The sequence below is a fragment of the Calonectris borealis genome, chromosome 4, assembly GCF_964195595.1.
Source record: "Calonectris borealis chromosome 4, bCalBor7.hap1.2, whole genome shotgun sequence".
In the NCBI taxonomy this organism is placed as follows: Eukaryota; Metazoa; Chordata; class Aves; order Procellariiformes; family Procellariidae; genus Calonectris; species Calonectris borealis.
Window position 1 is genome coordinate 30,069,474 of NC_134315.1, and position 18,755 is coordinate 30,088,228.

Below are 18,755 nucleotides of genomic sequence, written 5' to 3' on the forward strand. Positions count from 1 at the left end.
CCTATCAGTGGGAACCCCCCCCCACACGCCCAATATATGTGTATTTTTTTATAAATTATATACATGTACTACTTTACTAATATATTATGTACACAAAATTACACAAATTTACACAAAAATAGAAATTTAAAAAGGTTGAGATAAAGATGAAATAAATGCTATTTTTAAAATAGTATTTTATTAGTAGTACAAAATTTTCTTCCTGCACCCCGGTGCATTGTTTTGCATACACCCTGGGGTGCGTCCACCCCTCTTCGGAGACCACTGGTCTAACAACTCTAATTTCTCTAAGGTGTAGCCTGTGTTGCTAGTATCCAGCCTGGGAGAGGAGATGAACAAGTGCACAGCACACCTATACTGGTGATTGCTGTAGTAGGAAAAGGAATGAGCTCACTTACTTATTTCAAGACATTATCAGCTGGTAGATTATTTTTTTTGTACTAATCTGGAATTAATTTAATGCCTCAAAAGAAGCTAAGGTGAGCCAAATGTGAGTTTGAGCACTGGGTAGATATTTGTATACACTGTCTCTAGTTTGAACCATTTGTGGGCTGGAAGCAAGTAAACAATGTTCTCCTTGCCAGGCCTCCGGCAAGAGTATGCAGCAACTGCTTCTCGGCGTAGTTCTGGTTCTTCTTGCAATTCTACAAGACGAGGCACATTCAGCGATCAGGAGCTTGATGCACAGAGTTTAGAAGATGAAGAAGATGGCACACATCACACAGTGCACCCTGCTGTTAACAGGTTCTCACCATCACCTCGCAGTTCTCCCTGGCCTTCACCAAAACAATCTCCAAGGAATTCACCTCGCTCCCGATCACCTGCTCGAAGCATAGAATACAGCAGAGCATCACCCCAACCCATGATTAGCCGTTTACAGCAACCTCGTCTTTCGCTTCAAGGCCATCCTACAGATTTGCAGACTAGTAATGTCAAAAGTGAAGGTAAAAAGCTCTGTCTCAAATTCATTACGCAAGTAGTTGTGTAGTACGTGTAAAGAATTTTGGTCAGTGTGCAGTGCTAAAACTGTATGTCTGTGTAACATCATGGTTTAATCTCAGAGTTGTTGAAGAAAAAGTAGAGCAAGCAAAGCTTAAGTTCATCTGGGGAACGTTTTAGAGTCAGATGAATTGATAGGCTTATATTTATTTTAGATGTTATCCAGTCACTCTGGGTGTAATTGATTTTCATGGTGACTGAGTTCTGTCTTTGGCAGGCAAATGCACTAAAATAAAGCAGAGCCCAAGGGAAACTATCATTCACCAGTAGGGTTAGGCCTTGCAGGTGACAGAATAAAATGCAGAGAAAGCAACTGTGGTCAGATAAGAGTAACATGGCAATTTATGCATGCCTGTAACCTGTGAGATAGCTGAATGCTTTGTCCTGGCAGTGCAGGACTCTGAACTCTTTCAGCATATTAGTACTTAAGTCATGCCTTTGTTGGATACTTTAGATATCTCAAAGCTGTGCAAACTGCTGCGTTATAAAAAATAAAGCTTGCAGTAAACTTGATACAATTATACTATATTGGCATAGAACAAAATGTCATATCCTGATACGATTTTTCTTCTTGAATATACTTTTTCCTGGTAGCAATCTGGCAGAAACTCCTTTAATTGAGCTGAAATTTCACAAGCCCGTTCCTATTTTAACAAATGTGGTTGTTATCTAGCAAGTAAAAACTTGAATTCAGAAATAATATACATCTAGGTATTAAGAATTTACCTTATTTTGTCATCTTTCAGGGAAGCTGGATGCATAGTGTCTGCAGTAGAGATGATGTAGAAATATATTTTTAAACAGTTTATTTTCTGGGTGTTTTTTCTCCCTAATACAGCAAAGAGGTCTATGCTACTTGGAGAATTTCATTGACTAAGAAATTTTAGAATTTTAATCAGAAAATCAGTGTGCTAGGCTAGAGCTTTTGGGGAAGGTGATCCTGCAAATTTAATTAGCTATTCAAGAATATCTTTGGAAGAGTTAGCTTAAGTCTCATCTAATAATAGTGGTTTGGGGAAGTTTTAGGTGTATAGGAAAATGTACAACACAAAAGCTAATCAATTATATTGTGACTTAGTTGAGAATTCCTTTCCCGTTCTTTTCTAGGGTTTCATGAAAGCCTTAATGCATGCTAGGTGAGTTACAGCAAAAATATCCCATGAGAGGCAAGGTACCAAAAGCTGGTATCCCACATACCAGAGGGATCAAAATAGAGTGTGCAGTCATGTGTTTCTGAAACACTTCTAAGGCATTCTCTTGTAGTGGTTTTTGTACAGTTGAATGTTGCTTGGATATTCAGAGTTGATATAGCAGCTGCCAAAAAGAGTTGTTTGGGATTTTTTTTTTTCTCTCAAATGGTTAGAGGGAAATTTGGTTGAAAGGGTTCAACAATGTACCAACTGCAATGCAAACTACTAAGTGCACTTGTAGGAATATTTAGTCCATGAAGACTCTTAGTTTTGTTTTCATCTTCAGTGCTTGTGCATGGTTAGCGTACTTCTTTCCTGCATCCCTCTACAGAATCAGGTTGGTCACTCATCCTGACGAGGCATCTGCAGTCTTCTATCCGAAGTCTGTCATCAACCCAGCTCTGCATGGGTTGGAGATACACAGAATGTCATTAGACTTGAGAGATATTTAGTGGCATCTTTTTGTATTCTGTGAGCAATGGTACAAATTTTAGAAGACCCTTGAAGAACCAGTATTAGCTGAATAGATAGTCAAGTCATACGTGAAAGATGAAGCGTAACTGGACACTTCAATAATCGTGAATGCTGGGTGTGAAGAGTTTCTTTCCAAGTGGGTGGTTGTTATTTGTTCTATAATGTGCTGAGATGGGACTGAGTAGTCCCAAAAATTGACTCCAAAAATTACTATGTGTTTTTAATCTTCAGGCAACCGTTCTATATTATAAATAACTTTCTAGGTAAAGACTTCAAAAAGTGTGCAAAACTGCAGATTAGGTTTGCCTATTCAATTTCCGTAATGGTAGGACAAAACCCAGAGAATCATAATCCAGATATGTTTCAATTTCAAAACACACTATGCTTGATTTTTTTCACCACAGGTGAAAAATGTACATTCTTGCTTTTTTACATAAATATTTTGTATATAATAGATTTGAGAATAATATAGCACTTTAATTCAAGATAATGGAAGAACTGTAGTGTAAAAAAAAATGTTTTTAAATTGCAGTGCAGTTTTATACGGCTAACATTTTGTGTCACTTAGATTTGGGGTTCAACTATGGGTTCATAACCTGAACTTTGTCTGGCATCAGACTACATGTGGTATCTTTGTATTATTTCATACAGAAAAACTAAGGCGTAGTCTTCCAAACCTGTCCAGGACATCTAACATCCAAGCTGAGTCTGTGAAAAACAGCAGAAGTGACTCAAACTTTCAAGTGCCAAATGGAGGAATACCTCGCATTCAACCTCAAGCCTCAGCCAGTAAGTACCTTTACTAACACTTCAGCGTATATTTCAGAATTAAGTGATGGTACTCAGCTGTCTTCCAGTTTCATGGCAAAGAGGAACATTGCATGTCACACTGGAGATGCTAATCTTGATTTTTAATCACACCCGTGTGAAAATCTGCTTTTTTTTGGTACACAAAATCTGGTACTCAGTGTGTTCAAAGATTTCCTGATCTCTTACTAAGGTATCATTCACAGTTTCCTAACAGCATATGTAGAAATACTATAGTATAAATACAGTAGTGTTACACATTTCAGAAACCATTTATTTTCTGTGGTTTACAGAAGGTATAGTGCTTTGTACTGTTGAATTTTATTTTCAGACTACAAAAACTTACTAGGCTATGAAAATACTTACTTAGGTGATGTTTATTGCTTTTTTAAAATAGTGAAACCTGATCTGAAATAATTCGTGCAAGTTTAACCCTTGTTTACAGTTTATTTTCTTCTTTTGTTTTGTCACCTGGAAATTACATATTCAGTTGCAGATTTTATTTACTTTTTAAAGTGTCAATATTTCTCAGAAAAGGTTTGGATGAACCTGTGTCCCTTGAAATTAGCCCATTGCTGGGCTAGTGGCTGCTGGTTTGTCCAAAAGTGAACTGCTGATGTGAGAACACTGCTAATCTCACAAGTCTCTTAAAAATGGTGACCTTAAATAAGCCAGAGCAAATGAAACTTAAATATTCACTGCTTCTTTATATGTCAATATTGACAGTTCCTGTTGTTTAAATGTTTCCTGACCATTTTATTTTAAAACAAGTTTCAGAATTAATAACCTTGTGTGACATTTTCAAGGGAAGAACACAATATGAATATTATTATGTGTAGAGCTTTGAACTATAAAAGTTCTGTGATAAAAGTTCATCAGTAATCTAAATATTTGACGAGAAATGTAAGATAATATTTGTGAATGAAACTAATTTTTTTTTTTTACCCATTGAACAGTAAAGGCATACTGGCATACCTAGTTGGCCTCATTAACTGGTCCTTTCAAAATAGTGTGTTAAGGCAACCAAATACAGTTAAGTACAGGATAAGGAATACAAGACCGTGCCAATGACTACAAGATTTCTATCTTTGTAGTGACTTAGACCAGATGTAAGGGTTGTGTGGACAGTCAGTCCCAGGTGTGTGATGCTGTAGCCAAATAAGTTAATGTGACTTTGTGATTGTTCGTATCGGTAACCCCCGCATCCTTTCACCTTGCCCCCTTCTTCCAGTCTTCATAAATGCTCAGAAGGGTGGGATTTACAACTAAAAGGGCATGCGTGTAGTTCAAATGCAGGACTGTTATCTGTTAGGCAGGCTTATCAAACTATAAAGCTCTCCAACTGTGTTATTTTTGTGATGGGAAGAATAATCAAAATGACCTGAAAGAAAATGAAGGAAAAGATATTTTTAGTAAAAATCTGTACAGATTTTATTTTGTGTTTTAAAATTGGGTGAACTGGGAAGGGAAGAGCATAGAGGGCAGCTTAGTTGCCTAAAAGGCTGTTCCCAGTATTAAAAGTATATTCACAGTGAAATTTTGTGGAAAGATCAGACAGCAGAAGTCTCAATGTTCAATATTAGTGAGCTACCTCATTGCAGGAGCCAAAGTAGTGTGACTTATGTTTATATGTGTATAATTTTTTTCAACTTGTGGATGGACTGAGAATCACAGAAATTATTAGGTAAATTTGCTTGCCTTTCATGGGAATCTTTCCCCAAATGCGAACCACTCTAGACCAACTTACATTTAAATGTAAGTTAAGTGTCATTAATAAAGCCCAGATTTCTAGCTTTTACAGTTTCCCTGCTCTTACAGATGTTTGTCAGAGTCTTGCTATTGACAATCGTAAAACGGTTTGTGTATGAAGTCAATGAGTAAGTATCTTTGCTTAGTCTGGATTAAAAAATTTTCTGCAAAACTGTACATTGTATAAAAATTGCCAGAATTGTGTCCTTTTTATTGTATACTTTTTGGTTTTTTTGTTTTATATTTTGTCACCTTTCACAAAGCACTGTTAAATTGCAGCAAATTTTTGTTTTCCCTTGGCGATGACTTCTGGGTCTTGGGATTCAAAGCTTCCTCATACACCTGCTAGTTTTGCATGAGCTTACCTTTGCAAGGATGCTGGCTTGCCACCCGAGGTCACTACTTTTTTCCTTGTCAAAGATCTGCTGTTCATAATTTACTTGCACATTTGCTGTGGCTGCAATACTGAACTTGCTATGGTTGCTGGCATTCAAAAATGAGTTAGGAATCCAGTAAGTTTCTGAAAGACCATTCCTGTCATGGTTACAAGGGCAAATTGTAACACTTGCTTGAAGAGTAGAGGGAAGATACTTACAATATGTTTAGAGGTACAACTGTAAAACATGAAAACATTTGGCATTTTAAGTTTTAGCTGTAATGTGGTGAAAAATCCAAATTCTTTTTGAAAAGAGATTGAGAACAAGTGAATTAAATAGTAGTTGTAACTATTAGAATCTTCATTTACATCTGGTTCTCCATGCTGTTATGCAGAAAGTACGTTTTTATGTGAAAGCTATTAAATATTAAAACACTGGAAGATACAGTCATACTTGTGTTCTCCAAGGAATAGGTATCTTTTAGACTTCAAAGTGTTAGAATGACAGGAAGTCTCTGTATTTGCGTCCTACACCACATAGATTGTGCAAAGCTGTAGAACTTCCAGGGTGGCTTTCACGTAGGAGCTACATGCTTTCTAGTGGATTGTGTGTGATACTTGTGTAGTTACCTGGCACTGTTAGCACATAAATGTTAAATCTTTAAGCAGAGTTAAATACAATATTTCTTCAAAGAGCTGAGCTGTAGATTGTTCAAACTATCAGTAAAATAACTAGTCGGCTTGCCAAGATCCAGCTGCTTGGCATGTTCAGAGTAGAAGAAGAAAGTGTATGTTTTGAGGAGACAGAGTGTTCCAATTCAGTTGATCAGAAGTAAACGTAACTGTGTATTCAGCATGCACCATTTGTGACAGGTAATGTAATAGCATATGGAGCGCTTCAAGAGCAGCAAATAGTGTGGATAAGCACGCACTCCACGCTTATCTCAAACTGCATGTTTCCTCAGCATTGCTCAAATTGCACTGCCTGAAGTTCTTTTCAGTGATTCAGTGCACATAATTGTTTAGCTGTTGAATCTCTATTTCCTGGAGTCTCCATTGAGAAGGAAAGAATTTGACATAGATATTTTTTAAATTCTTTCCATATCATCCCACATCTTTGACTTGCAAGTAGTGTAAATAACAATGGGGGAAGAAACTTAGTGCCATGTGCAGTAGCATATTTAAATCTAACTGAACAAATTAGGGCAAACTAAATTCAAGATCATAAATATGAAGGAAGAAGCTGTTCTTAATTTTGTGTGGTATAACAAAAACACTGATTCAGTAAAAAATGGTATAATGGAATACTTGTGGACAGAAACACTCTGGCCAGTGGTTTGCCTCACTAAATTCCTAGGAATTGTGCTCATTTTCAAACATCTTACTGTGCTTAATTGGCTGTTTATGGGTATGCCTTAAAAAACGTTTATAGCAAGACCATGTGCCAGAAGTTGAATAAGAATTGCATGATGCCACATGCTTATTTGCATTAAATTCTAGTTGGTAGAAAGAATAGTTTTTTTATTCTTAATAGCCACAAGCAGCATTTTATCATGTTTATAAACACTTCAATTTCTTTTTGCTGTTTGTTGAAAATGACAGGTTTTCATTAGTTATTAAGACTAAAATGAATAGACCACCTAGTCATATTTTCAGAATGAAGGTAAACACATGATGAACTTTTTGTAGTTCACAAAATATTGTGGATTTTGCATTGACTGAAGGATAGGAAAGATGATGGCAATTATTATATGCTATCAAGTTTAGAAAAGGATTAACTAATATTATTAGGATTGTAATTGCTCTTCCCCTACCTTCTTTATAGCGATATTCACCAATTGGTGATAGGATTACTGAGCTTTCTTACTCAGGGTCAGGATCTTTATGCACAGCTGTTCCCCCATCTTTCTTCCTTCTCACTATGGAAATAAGCCTTGCTAGTGCAGTCAGTTTTATGCTGGTATAAAACTTCATACACTGAGGTGAGCAGAGATGTTTATTCATACCTTATCATTTTAAGAAGCCTTTGTGTAGACAAAGCTTTATTTCATTGACCACTTTCCTCCTTCCCCCCTTAAATATGCTGTGGTGAAAATACGCTGAGTCGATGTGCTCTTTCTGGCAATAGCTAATTCTCTCCTTGCCAAGAGTCTGCAGCTCTTGGAACATTGGCTTCTCTCTTGGTAACTGGTAGGTGGTGAGGTCATTTCAAGGCAGTATCAACCCTTGAACATCGCTAGAAAAAAGGCAGGACATAGGAGCAATAAAAAAACAATTTTTATCATGCTGTCTACATGCTGGCAGCTGATAATTGTTAGTGTTACGTCTTCGTTTTAAGTTTGAGTCCTCTTGCATACCTTTTGAGGGGAAAAAACCAGACATCTCTCAAAATGGCCTATGTTTGCATAATTGAAAAATACAACTTTTTTATATGATGATCACATTTAGACGAAGACTTACGCTTTTGTATAGTGTTAGAATATTTTTTTGAAAACTCCTTTAAAATGAAAAGTTTAGTCTTGCTAGGTCAAATATGACAGTTTAAGTTTCATCTTCGTATCTAATCTTGCACTCATATTGCTGTAGCATGTTTGCTAGGTGGCTTGTTCTCCCTTTGGTGTATTAATTTTTTTTGCATTTCTGGGCTTTTTGCCCTGCAAGAAGCTTTACTCTTACAGAATCTGCGCATTTTGCACTGCAAAATTTCTGACACGCTCCTCTGTAACTCTTTGCCATTAAGAACCATTTTAAAAAACCCATCACTTCCAGAGTCATAACAGAGTCATTTGAGTGTTTTACTCACTCTGTTCCTCGATGTTTCACAAGTGGATGCAATTCTGAAATTCCCCGTATTCTTAGACAAATATAACACTTCTTATCTTTCAACAGCTCTGCAAAGGCAGAAAAATTTGCCTCGTGCTGCCTTCAAAACCAAACAGTTTCTTCAAACTCCATCTACAAAAGGAGGTAATTAACTTACAGCCTCTTATCAAGCTCCAGCAAATCTCAGATAATTGTTCACCTGCATTAAATCTCACACATTCTAGATTAATAAAATTGCTGTTGCATGTCGAGATTAATCAAGTGGTCCTTGCTATATCAAAGTACATAACATTTTGGACTAAACATTAAAAAAACAATCCTGCATCATGTAGGAAAAAAAGTATTAAATTGGATTTTGAGATAAAATCCAAGGATTGGTGACTTCTAGCATTAATCAGGAAATCTGGATTAGAAAAGTAGACTCTTGAATCCATATTCATTAGGGCTACATTTGCATAGGAATTTTTAAATTGTAAAATACAGTTTTTAAAAACAAAAGTTGTAAAAATTTTCTTTTTTTGTTTTTGAAAAAATATGCAGACAAGTGAAAATATCATCCTTTGTGCTGGAAACAAAAGCTAAAAACTATCCTTGAAAAGATGAGCATAGAATGTGAACTTGTTTTGCACATACATGCGCACATGCTTGCGTGTTCTCTTTTCGTCTCAAAACTGGAAGATTAACCCCAACATGCAGTAATTTAGATTTGTATTTTTTTCTCAGGGAATTAGAGACTATTTTATATAATATTCCAGTTTGCTAACGGGTGAAGTTGGCTTTTTTTTGAGAAGAAAATGAAATATATTGAGTCTCTAATCCAATTAGACAAGTTTTAACTGATTTTTAATTAATTCTGGCAACCTTGTATGTGACACTGCCTCAATTTCACTAGTAGGATAAAACAAGTTCATGATTTTGGTTTTAAGCATAGTTGGTCCCGTTCTCTATTACCGTCTAGAAGATCTCATTTTAAAGATCATATTTCACTTGAGACCAATTCATAAGCTCTACATATGCTAGAATCCTTTAAGGATTGTGAGAGTCCGTCGTGCAGGTACTGAGGGTGGCTGACAAAATGCGTGCGTTTCTCTCAGGGGTTTAACAACGCTAACTTCTTTGGGTCAACTTCATTCCGTGCAGAAAGTTTTAGCAAAGTATAATGACTTTAAAACAGATTCACATGGCTTAATAGGAGGTCTCTAACAATCTTCTTAATGTTTCATACCAAATGGAGAAAAGTTCCCTCAATGTTCTGCTTTGGCATAAGACCACCATCTCGATTCCTCTGCAAAGCTTTCCAGGCTGTCTTTCCTGTTGACCAGGCCTTCACCTTCATCTGGATGTCTGGAACACTTATTAGGTTGATGGCTTAGTCTGGAGCTGTGGAAATGTACAGAAAATTAGCTTCTCTATTTGTTTATATTATTTGTAAAATTTTATTAAACCTTAGAAAATGAGGAACCAAGCATCTTGCACCGCCAGTTACGTATTCCAGTTTATAGTTGCTGTCATTCCTCACTGCAAATGAGGATCCAACATGTCCTTTACAGTTATTTGCTATTTTATAGTCCTTGATGTGTTGATTTTCTTGCTTCTGATCTGAGATTCTCACAAGTGTAGAAGCATGACGCAGTAATGAAACAAGACTTTTGTTTCAAAAGAATAAGCAACTATGAGCAACAATTGGTTTTAGTTTCTTAAAATACTGTTCATTACATAGCTTGACACGTTTCACACACACACGTTGGCTTTTTTTTTTTACAATTTTGTGTAAAACAGTTCAAAATACACTCAAATAACTAAGTCTTTACCTCACTGTAACAGATTTGTTAAGGCTTATACAGCAATCCAGTATCAGTCAGGTCATAGAATCATGGAATGGTTTGGGTCATCTAATCCAAACCCCCTGCCGTAGGCAGGGACATCTTCAACTAGATCAGGTTGCTCAAAGCCCCATCCAACCTGACCTTGAATGTTTTCAGGGATGGGGCATCTACAACCTCTGGGCAACCTGTTCCAGTGGTTTACCACCCTCATCGTAAAAATTTCTTCCTTATATCTAGTCTGAATCCAGCTTCTTTTAGTTTAAAACCATTCCCCCTTGTCCTATCACAACATGCCCTACTAAAAAGTCTGTCCCCATCTTTCTTGTAAGCTCCCTCTAAGTACTGACAGGCCGCAATAAGGTCCCCCCGGAACCTTCTCTTCTCCAGGCTGAACACCACCAACTCTCTCAGCCTGTCCTCATAGGAGAGGTGTTCCATTCCTCTGATCATTTTTGTGGCCCTCCTCTGGACCCGCTCCAGCAGGTCCATGTCTGTCTTGTACTGAGGTGACAGAACAGTTTATTGATTCCCATCGTTTTACCTCATCTGTTCTTTTGTATCGGTCTGAATCATCTCATCACGATGGTTATAATTTAACAACTGCACCAGAACTGATTCTGGTTTCAAGTCGGTGTGCAGCAGCTGGCCTTGGGGTGCAAGCCAGATAAGGTTGTAGCTTCACAGCATCTTACTTTGCCAGGGGGTGATCTCTTGCTCCCTGCGCACGGTCCAGGACAGAATACAGAGAGGGTGGGAAATCTGGATGTCGTGACTGCACAGTGCCATTTATTTTTATTGTTGCCAGATGTTTTAATTGTAGTTGGTTCTGGTTGTTTAGTTTCTAAGGAGATGGAGTTGTGTAAAGTTGTTAAGCACTACCCTTACGCGTTTATGTGTTTTTATTAAACATGGATCAGCTCAATACTGCACGTGGGTGTACAATTATCTTTGACTAAGGCAGTACCTCACTCTTTGTGATCCTGTGTTCAAATAGGCCAAACTGAGTTTTATTAAATATCCAAAACTGCTCTAAGACAAAAATTTTTATATGTAGAGCAGAATTATTAGGCAGTTTGCCAGAGATTGCATCATGTGGACTGCTTTGGAGATCACAGCACATTGGAAGACAATTCATTCCTTTATGTACAAGAATGAATACAGCTCTCAGCAACGTCTGCAATGCTGTGCTGGCAGGAAACGTTTAATGAATTGACAGCTCGAGTTGGAAGCGTGGTAAAATATGGTCAACAGAAATCTGGAGAGAATGGAGACGACTAATTTACTGGATGCTTACTTTCACTGGGAATGTCACAAGCTTTCTTCAGTTACAACTTTTGTGTGTTGTAATGAGAAGTTTAGTGATAAAAGCTCCCTATGTTTACACTGTAGAATCACTTGGAAATTCTGCAGATTCGATTGCACCAATGTTACAGGCAATGTCGCATTTTAAAAACTTCTAACTTGTAATCTATTTTAGTCCAAGGAGCACTCTGCTGCTCTTCTTGTCCAGTCATTCTGCTGTTAATGCTTTCCTTCATCCATCCTCTGGCTTGATGCCAAGGTTTTTATTTTAAGGGGTTTTATTTATTCTCCTCGCTACTTAACAACTGTCATGTATTGTTGACATCTCTGCCACCTTTTTTGTCAGCTTTTCCTATGAGCATCTTCATGCTGTGTTCGATATCGCTATCAGTGGAAAGGCCCTTTTGAATAATCCAGAAAGGAATCAAATACACTTCGCATCTGCAATGAGGCACATAATAATCTTTCTAGACATTCCCTGTAAGGAATGGCTTCAAAATACAACCTGAAAACCACCACTTCCTCTGTACCCCATTTAGGATGTCACGTTCCTGTCGTTACTCGTCCCTTCTCTCACTCCTCATGCTCTTAGTGGATCTACCTTGTAAAATGATAATAAAAGCTATGTGAAGGACCATCTTCTTTATGTACAACATCTGTCAAAGAGGACTCAACTTTGGTCTCTGTGTAAAAAATTTTATTTAGTGGAGGAAAGAATAGTTCATGCAAATTCACTAAATGTAAACATGATTTTGTTTTACTTTCCTGATTGTTGACTGTTACTGACCTACCCTAATCAGTTTGAAAAGCTGGTGAAATACCATTTAATTATTAAGATGATGGATTAGTTTAAGTATACTGTTTAGTCATACATTATGCATATTTTGAAAATATTTCTCATTGTCATCAATAATTGTGCTTAAGGTTTGGCATTATCAAAGAACTGTTGAATAGTCTTTTTGTCAGTATTATTGCTGTGAGGATCAGTTGTCATTCACTGCTAGCTGTCTACTAAAATTCAGAAGTAATTCCTGAGTATATAATAAATAAGAATTCTTGCTGTTGCATTAATAGCATTGAGTAAAATAGATATATCGTACAGAAATAAATTGTTAGTGGAGTACATTTGCATGCGCACCTTGTTGCACAGACAATGTGCTGTATTGTAAGTCTAAGCCTCTAAATGGATTTTCACTGGCTTATTAACCTTTCCCAGAAAGGACTTGATAAAGACCTATATTTTACATACTAACTCAGATACAAAGTATTTGAATTCAGGTATTAGTTATACTGATAATTTAGATAATATTTGTAAAAAGAGGAAGGCTATAAATTGTTACAGTTGTCTGGTTTAAGTTTCATAGCAGCACCTTAATCTCTTTGGTGTTGGGGGTTGGCTGACCCTATCTTTTTTTTCCCCGTCAGCCAATAAATCTGGGACATGACCATATCTCCAGGTGGATTCTAATTCAATGGATTTGGTTAAAAAGAAGAGCATAAAAGAAACATTAAGATGCTCTGTGCTCAGAATTTCATGATTGAAAGCTAATATACACTTTGAATCTATTTAAAGACTGTATCACACTAGAATCCTGTATTCTTCAACATGTTCTCTCAGGGACAGGAGTTAGGTTCACGCATTTCTGAAGCAGCTAAATTTCTTCTTAACAAATGTGTTCTCCTCTTAGAGAGATATAATGCTTAGAGCCTTACTAGTATTACTTATAAATCCAGATAAAGAAACATTTGTAGTAAGCAAATGGGGCGTTAGAGTTATGATATCAAAAACACATGAAAAAGAGGACATCTGAATTCCTGTTTCTCATTGCTGCTTGATTGGCTGTATTCCATTATACATTCCATATTGTTTGAATTTTCACATAAAGTAATTTCCTGTTTTTAATTTCCGTTATACTGTAACTTAAGCTTGAAAGTAACTTCTGTATTTTATTTTCCAGTACCACCTTCAAGTAAATTCCGCTCACCTGCAGCACCGTCTCCCCTAGCTCTCCGACAACCAGTGAAAGCATTTAGTAACCATGGACCCGGTTCAGTTGCTTCTCCAGAAGCCACACAGCTGACACACAGTAGTTCTTCACCAGGGCCTCTTGCAGCCCAGAGTTCAGGCTTGCCAAGCCCTGCCAGCAGTATTAACAGTACTACTCTTACCAGACCGGCAGGGACAGCAGGGATGAGGAGTGGCTTGCCCAGACCCAGTGCCCCTTCTACAGGGGGCATCCCAGTGCCTCGTAGCAAACTTGCACAGCCTGTTCGCAGGTGAGTATGTGACAGGCAGTCTTAGTTTGACGTTTTCATAATGAATTTTGTACATTGTGTGTTTGTGCTGCAATTCTTATTTTGGTCTCAAGGTATTTAGAATGGAAATGGAGACCTCTACGTGAAGTATTTGACTGTTTTTCCAAAATAGATTTAAAGCAAAACCGAAGGGAAAAGGTTCTTGAATTAGAGAGTGAAGGTGAAGGAGCGAAAGTCAAATGAATAACGAAAGATACTAAAGTGAACTAACTAAATAAAGTGTCTTAGCCTGGGCTGAGAAGGCAAAAAGAATTTGTCTGCATGTGGTAAAAAGTCATCAAAATATAGCTGGCAAGTGAAAATTCATTTGTACCACAGAGTGACACATTCTAAAGTCAGAACTATTGCAGTTCCTTTTGTAATCCATATGGCAAGCAGTGGTACCACGGTCAGAAGAGTTTCTCTCCTTGGGCAGGTAGAAACTTCAGGAAGGAAGACACGTGAGGACAGAGGAGGCATCCATAGCATTTGCTAAATTTAATGTAAAAATAAATGCAGTTAACTCACAGGACAAAACAGAATTTTCAGCTCAAACATAACCTCTGTGGTAGCACCCAGCTGTAGAAGTTGCTTAATGTCAGAGTGCTTTGGAAAACCACCACAAGAGAGACTAAATATTAACCGGAAAGGCTACATGGACAGTTAGTCCTCAGGAGAATCGGAAGGAAGTGATGCATAACTTAGAATATATGCTTTTAATGCCACGCTAATGTGGATTTTCACTGAAGGTGTCAAGTGGAAGCCAGCTGACATAAAGAAGCAGTCATCCATGAGGAATATTAAGAATCCCGTTAAACAGAAAGGATAAACGGTTGGTCTTCAGTACCGTAGAAAAGATGAAACAGCAGTAAATAGCAAAGTGGAGGAGTTCTGTTTTGCAATGAGTGCTGGGCAGGGGAATGACAAGTGACTGTCACATTATTGACTGTTTTGCACTCCAAGGCTGCACTGTCAGCAGTATGAAACTTCGTGTAATAAAAGCAGTTGGTTTTGACAGGAAGTTCTTAATAGTAGCGAAGTGTGGTTGTCCAACTCACAACTTGTCTTATAGAAAAGTGTTTCACTTATTAAACTTACACAGCTGGTTTTTTTGAAAGTTTATGTAATAATGCAGTATCTGTACACAATGCAATAATGAAGTATCTGTGAACGTCAAGATTTTGATGTAAGCAAAATGTAATACTCTAAACAAGGATTTCCCTGTTTATACATCACTGAAAAAAAAATGGCCTATTGTAGATGGGAGCAGGTTAAGTTTGTATTCTCACAGAGTATAATAGCAAAAAGTTTTCTGTCTATTTCTGCAAATGTTTTTCTGACGTGGTAGTTGCCAAGATACAGCACATAGAACCTGAAACTGAAAATACTTTGGGGTTTATCTTAAGTAAACTATATTGCAGAGAAGTAAATGAGTGAAGTGTATATTTCAGTTACTTATATAATGTTTAAATTCTTATGTATTGTAGATGGATACTTCAGCAGTTATGTATGAAACTGAAAAATATCTCATTTGATTTTAGATCATTACCCACTCCCAAAACCTATGGCAACGTGAAAGATGAGAGTTGGAAAGATGGCTGCTACTGAACTGCGAAGCTTAATGCAAAGTTCCAGTGCTCATGGATGCTTCCTCACCAGGCTAAAAGACAGCTTGATTATACAAACTATTCAGATGTGACTTTGGGATTTGTAAAAATTCCAGACCTCTCTGTCTCTAATTAGCACAAACTGGCAGAGATTATAAAGCAGCACTTTAATGACATCTAACATCAGATGTTTGGTGATCATACAATCACTTCTACATTAAATTGCTATCGTTCTGGGTTTTTTTCTTGCTTGCTAAAAATGTATCAATATGAGCATTTGTGACAGTGGCCAACGTCTGGGCAAAAACCTAATGAATGCCAAAGAAATGCCCATCTTGAAAAACAGCAAGTATAACAGTCAACTTACATTGTCCAAAACTTCATTTTCAGCCTGTTTTAATTCAGCAGAAAGATTGGTGAGTATGTACTGTTGAAACAAGACTACGTTAATCAGAGCTAATACTCTGATGCAGACTGCTACAGTGCTAGTGACACATTGCTTTTAACAATTGTATGAGATTCTCATTGGGGAAAGTGGTACGTACATCCTTCAGAAAGAATCAGAAGTTACTCTGGAGGATTAGGCAGAACAGTAAGTAGTAGCCATGGCTTTTATTAACATTAAAGGTTTGAATGTAGCAGACACATACAAATGCAATAGTATAGATTGCATCTTTCCTATGTTGATTTATCAGCTTTACATGCTCTTATATGTTTGATTGCCAAAAGGGCTTAGTATCAATTGTACAATCTTTCTAACCTTAAAGTTCCTGGCTCAGGAAAGATGGCCTTTGCTATTGTAGCCACATTTTAGCACATGGCTCGCTATTTGGGAAAAACTTTTTTTATAGCAGGTTTCCTTAAAAAGGAAAGAGCAAGTCGTAATGTTAATTTGTTCTAATACCATACCACTATGCTTGCAGCCTGGAGCAACTGTAAATGCTGGTAGTTAAGAAGAAGGAAACACAACTATGCACTTGTAACATACAAATTTTAAGGTAATGAGTTGACTCTTGATGCCAAATGATATTCATTTAGGTGATGTTCCATGGTATGAGGGAGTTTTCTGTATCCTATTTTTTTACTTTCATCCATTTCTTAAATTGGTTTATTTTAAATTGTAAATATTTTTACAGAAGATATTGCCCATGTAAGTGTGTTTAAATATGTACTTTGCCTTACATATATGTATCTTACATTACTGGTAACAGAGTATGAAACCTGCTATGTCTGTTTACAAGCTATTAAATTCCTCTGGTGGCTCTGACTTATTCTAACACATTTTGCTCAGAACAAGTCATTCATATAATTAGCATTTAAACCATTGTTTTCTGATTTGGAAGACATCATGCGAACATTTGTAACTAAAGTTGTATTGGGTGGGACTAGTTAAGTGGAAGGGATTTTGTTTGAAGCTTTTTCAGTATTTTGGATGTACAGTTGATGAAGTAAGAGAATGTGAATGGTATATCCTTTGTGCAATGACTGACGAACACTACAAGTTGGATTGGACGGTAGGTAGCCTTCAACTCCATTGGTATCTGAGTTTGGAACTGCTGGTGTATTTTGACTCCCCCCACTAAGAGGATAACTAACCCTGAAATTCTAGCACTTGAATTTTAGGCCAGCGTTAACATGTTCCTGGATGAAAAGCCATGCAATACTACTTGACTTGGAAGAAGCCAAATAGGAAGGAGTGGAGACTAATTTGCAGCTCTAATTACTCAAGCAAACTCTGGGTTGATGAATGACTTCACACTCCAGACCAAGATCTGTGCTGAGACTTTGAAGTCAGGGTATCAAATATACTGTAATTCAGTAAGATTTCAGCAGGGGTAAAGAAACTGCCTTGCACCAGTAGACCAGTACATACCACTGCGCTAGCCTTGCGCCATTCGCTGGCACAGATGATGGATGTCAGTATCTCATGTCACTATTAAGCAGAAGAGAGGACTAGATCAAATGCACATATTCTCACTAAAGCCCGAATTTTAACATTTCAGCATTTTACAAAGCAATGCTGCAGTCTTCACTGAAAAAAGGTGAATTTTAATTGATGGATTTTATCAAACACTTGATTGACTTTTAAATTTTGAAAGTCAGTTCAGATGACAATATTGGGGGTTTTACCATGGCTGCATCAAACTGTTGTGTACCTTTCCTTAAGTTAAGTAATTCATCACTTGGGTAAGTTCAGCTTAAGTTTTATAAGGATTCTTTTCTCTGCTGTTCTCCCCCTGAAATACAGCGAACGACTTCCTGAAAAGACAAACTGTCTGTTTACTAGAAAGCTTTTGTGCATCACCAGTTTATTGAGATCAGGAAATCATGGGGCTCTGTGTTTAGAGATTTACTGCAGAAGTGTGGAAATACGGATTTGATAAACTAGTGCCTATGATTTACTTAACTTATGTTTGATATAGTAGTAAGGGTTTTATGAATGTGGATTACTTTTTGTGCCAACAGCTCGGAATTGTTGTATGTGTGTAGGCAGAAGGACTTGTTCTGCTTCCAAAGTTATTTAATTTTTTTTGTGTTTGAATGTTTTTGTAAGTGTTAAAAGTGTAAAAAAAAATATATAAAATATTCTTACCACAACATACTTCCTGGATCATTATTTTTATAACAAATTGTTTTTAAAAGCCTTCAGAAATTTAGAGGGTATTGCTTTAGGGCTTTTTTGGTTGGGTGGGTTGTTTTTCAAGAGCCGTATTCACTTTTCCAGAAGTTACCAACATCAGCTTCTGCCCCCTGTCATTCATGAACCGAGTACAATGCTGTATTTGGGTGAAATCTGTGATTTCTTTGACAGACTGAGGTAGACTTGTGTTGTGCCTCTGCTCTGGGAGGACAATGCATAATTCAGAGTTATGTGAAAAACTGTATTCTGAATTTTCATCCAGAGTGATTTGTTTGTGCAATTCTAAGCACACAAGCTGCCTTTCGGTTTTTACAGGATTTGTGCTCACTTCAAACCACCACATGAAACAAACTTTTCATTTTGAAAATTCTGGAGTTTATGCAGAAAATTGAGCAATGTAAAAGTGTACCTAGTAAGCCTTCTTTGAATTGTTAAGTACACGTTTTATGTAGCTCGTATATGAATGCCTCTATCTTTTGGCTCACATACAAGCAAGAAGTTCATTCTGAACTTGGTAGCTTTCTGTAGTCTGTATTTTGCTACAAAGCAACGTATCCAATAGTAATATGAATGCCATCTTTTTCTTATCTTGGTATGAATAAAGTTAAGCTAGGTTTACTTCTATTTGGTGGCCATTTAATATTAAACCTGTTTAACCAAATTTAA

The 18,755-nt window shown here is 37.0% G+C and overlaps 1 protein-coding gene across 2 annotated transcripts in view; it reads left to right on the forward strand.

Annotated features, from left to right (window-relative positions):
* SLAIN2 (SLAIN motif family member 2) overlaps nt 1-18,046 on the forward strand; it is a 36,723-nt gene extending 18,677 nt beyond the window's left edge. Inside the window, exons 5-9 of one of the 2 annotated variants that reach the window (XM_075149026.1) lie at nt 585-944; nt 3,315-3,452; nt 8,485-8,562; nt 13,505-13,823; nt 15,383-18,046. In XM_075149026.1, the coding sequence (XP_075005127.1) occupies nt 585-944; nt 3,315-3,452; nt 8,485-8,562; nt 13,505-13,823; nt 15,383-15,449 (962 nt within the window). In that variant the 3' untranslated portion in view covers nt 15,450-18,046. The remainder of the gene's footprint in view (nt 1-584; nt 945-3,314; nt 3,453-8,484; nt 8,563-13,504; nt 13,824-15,382) is intronic. The other variant, XM_075149027.1, reaches the window with a different exon arrangement.
* The last annotated feature ends 709 nt before the right edge of the window (nt 18,047-18,755 follow it).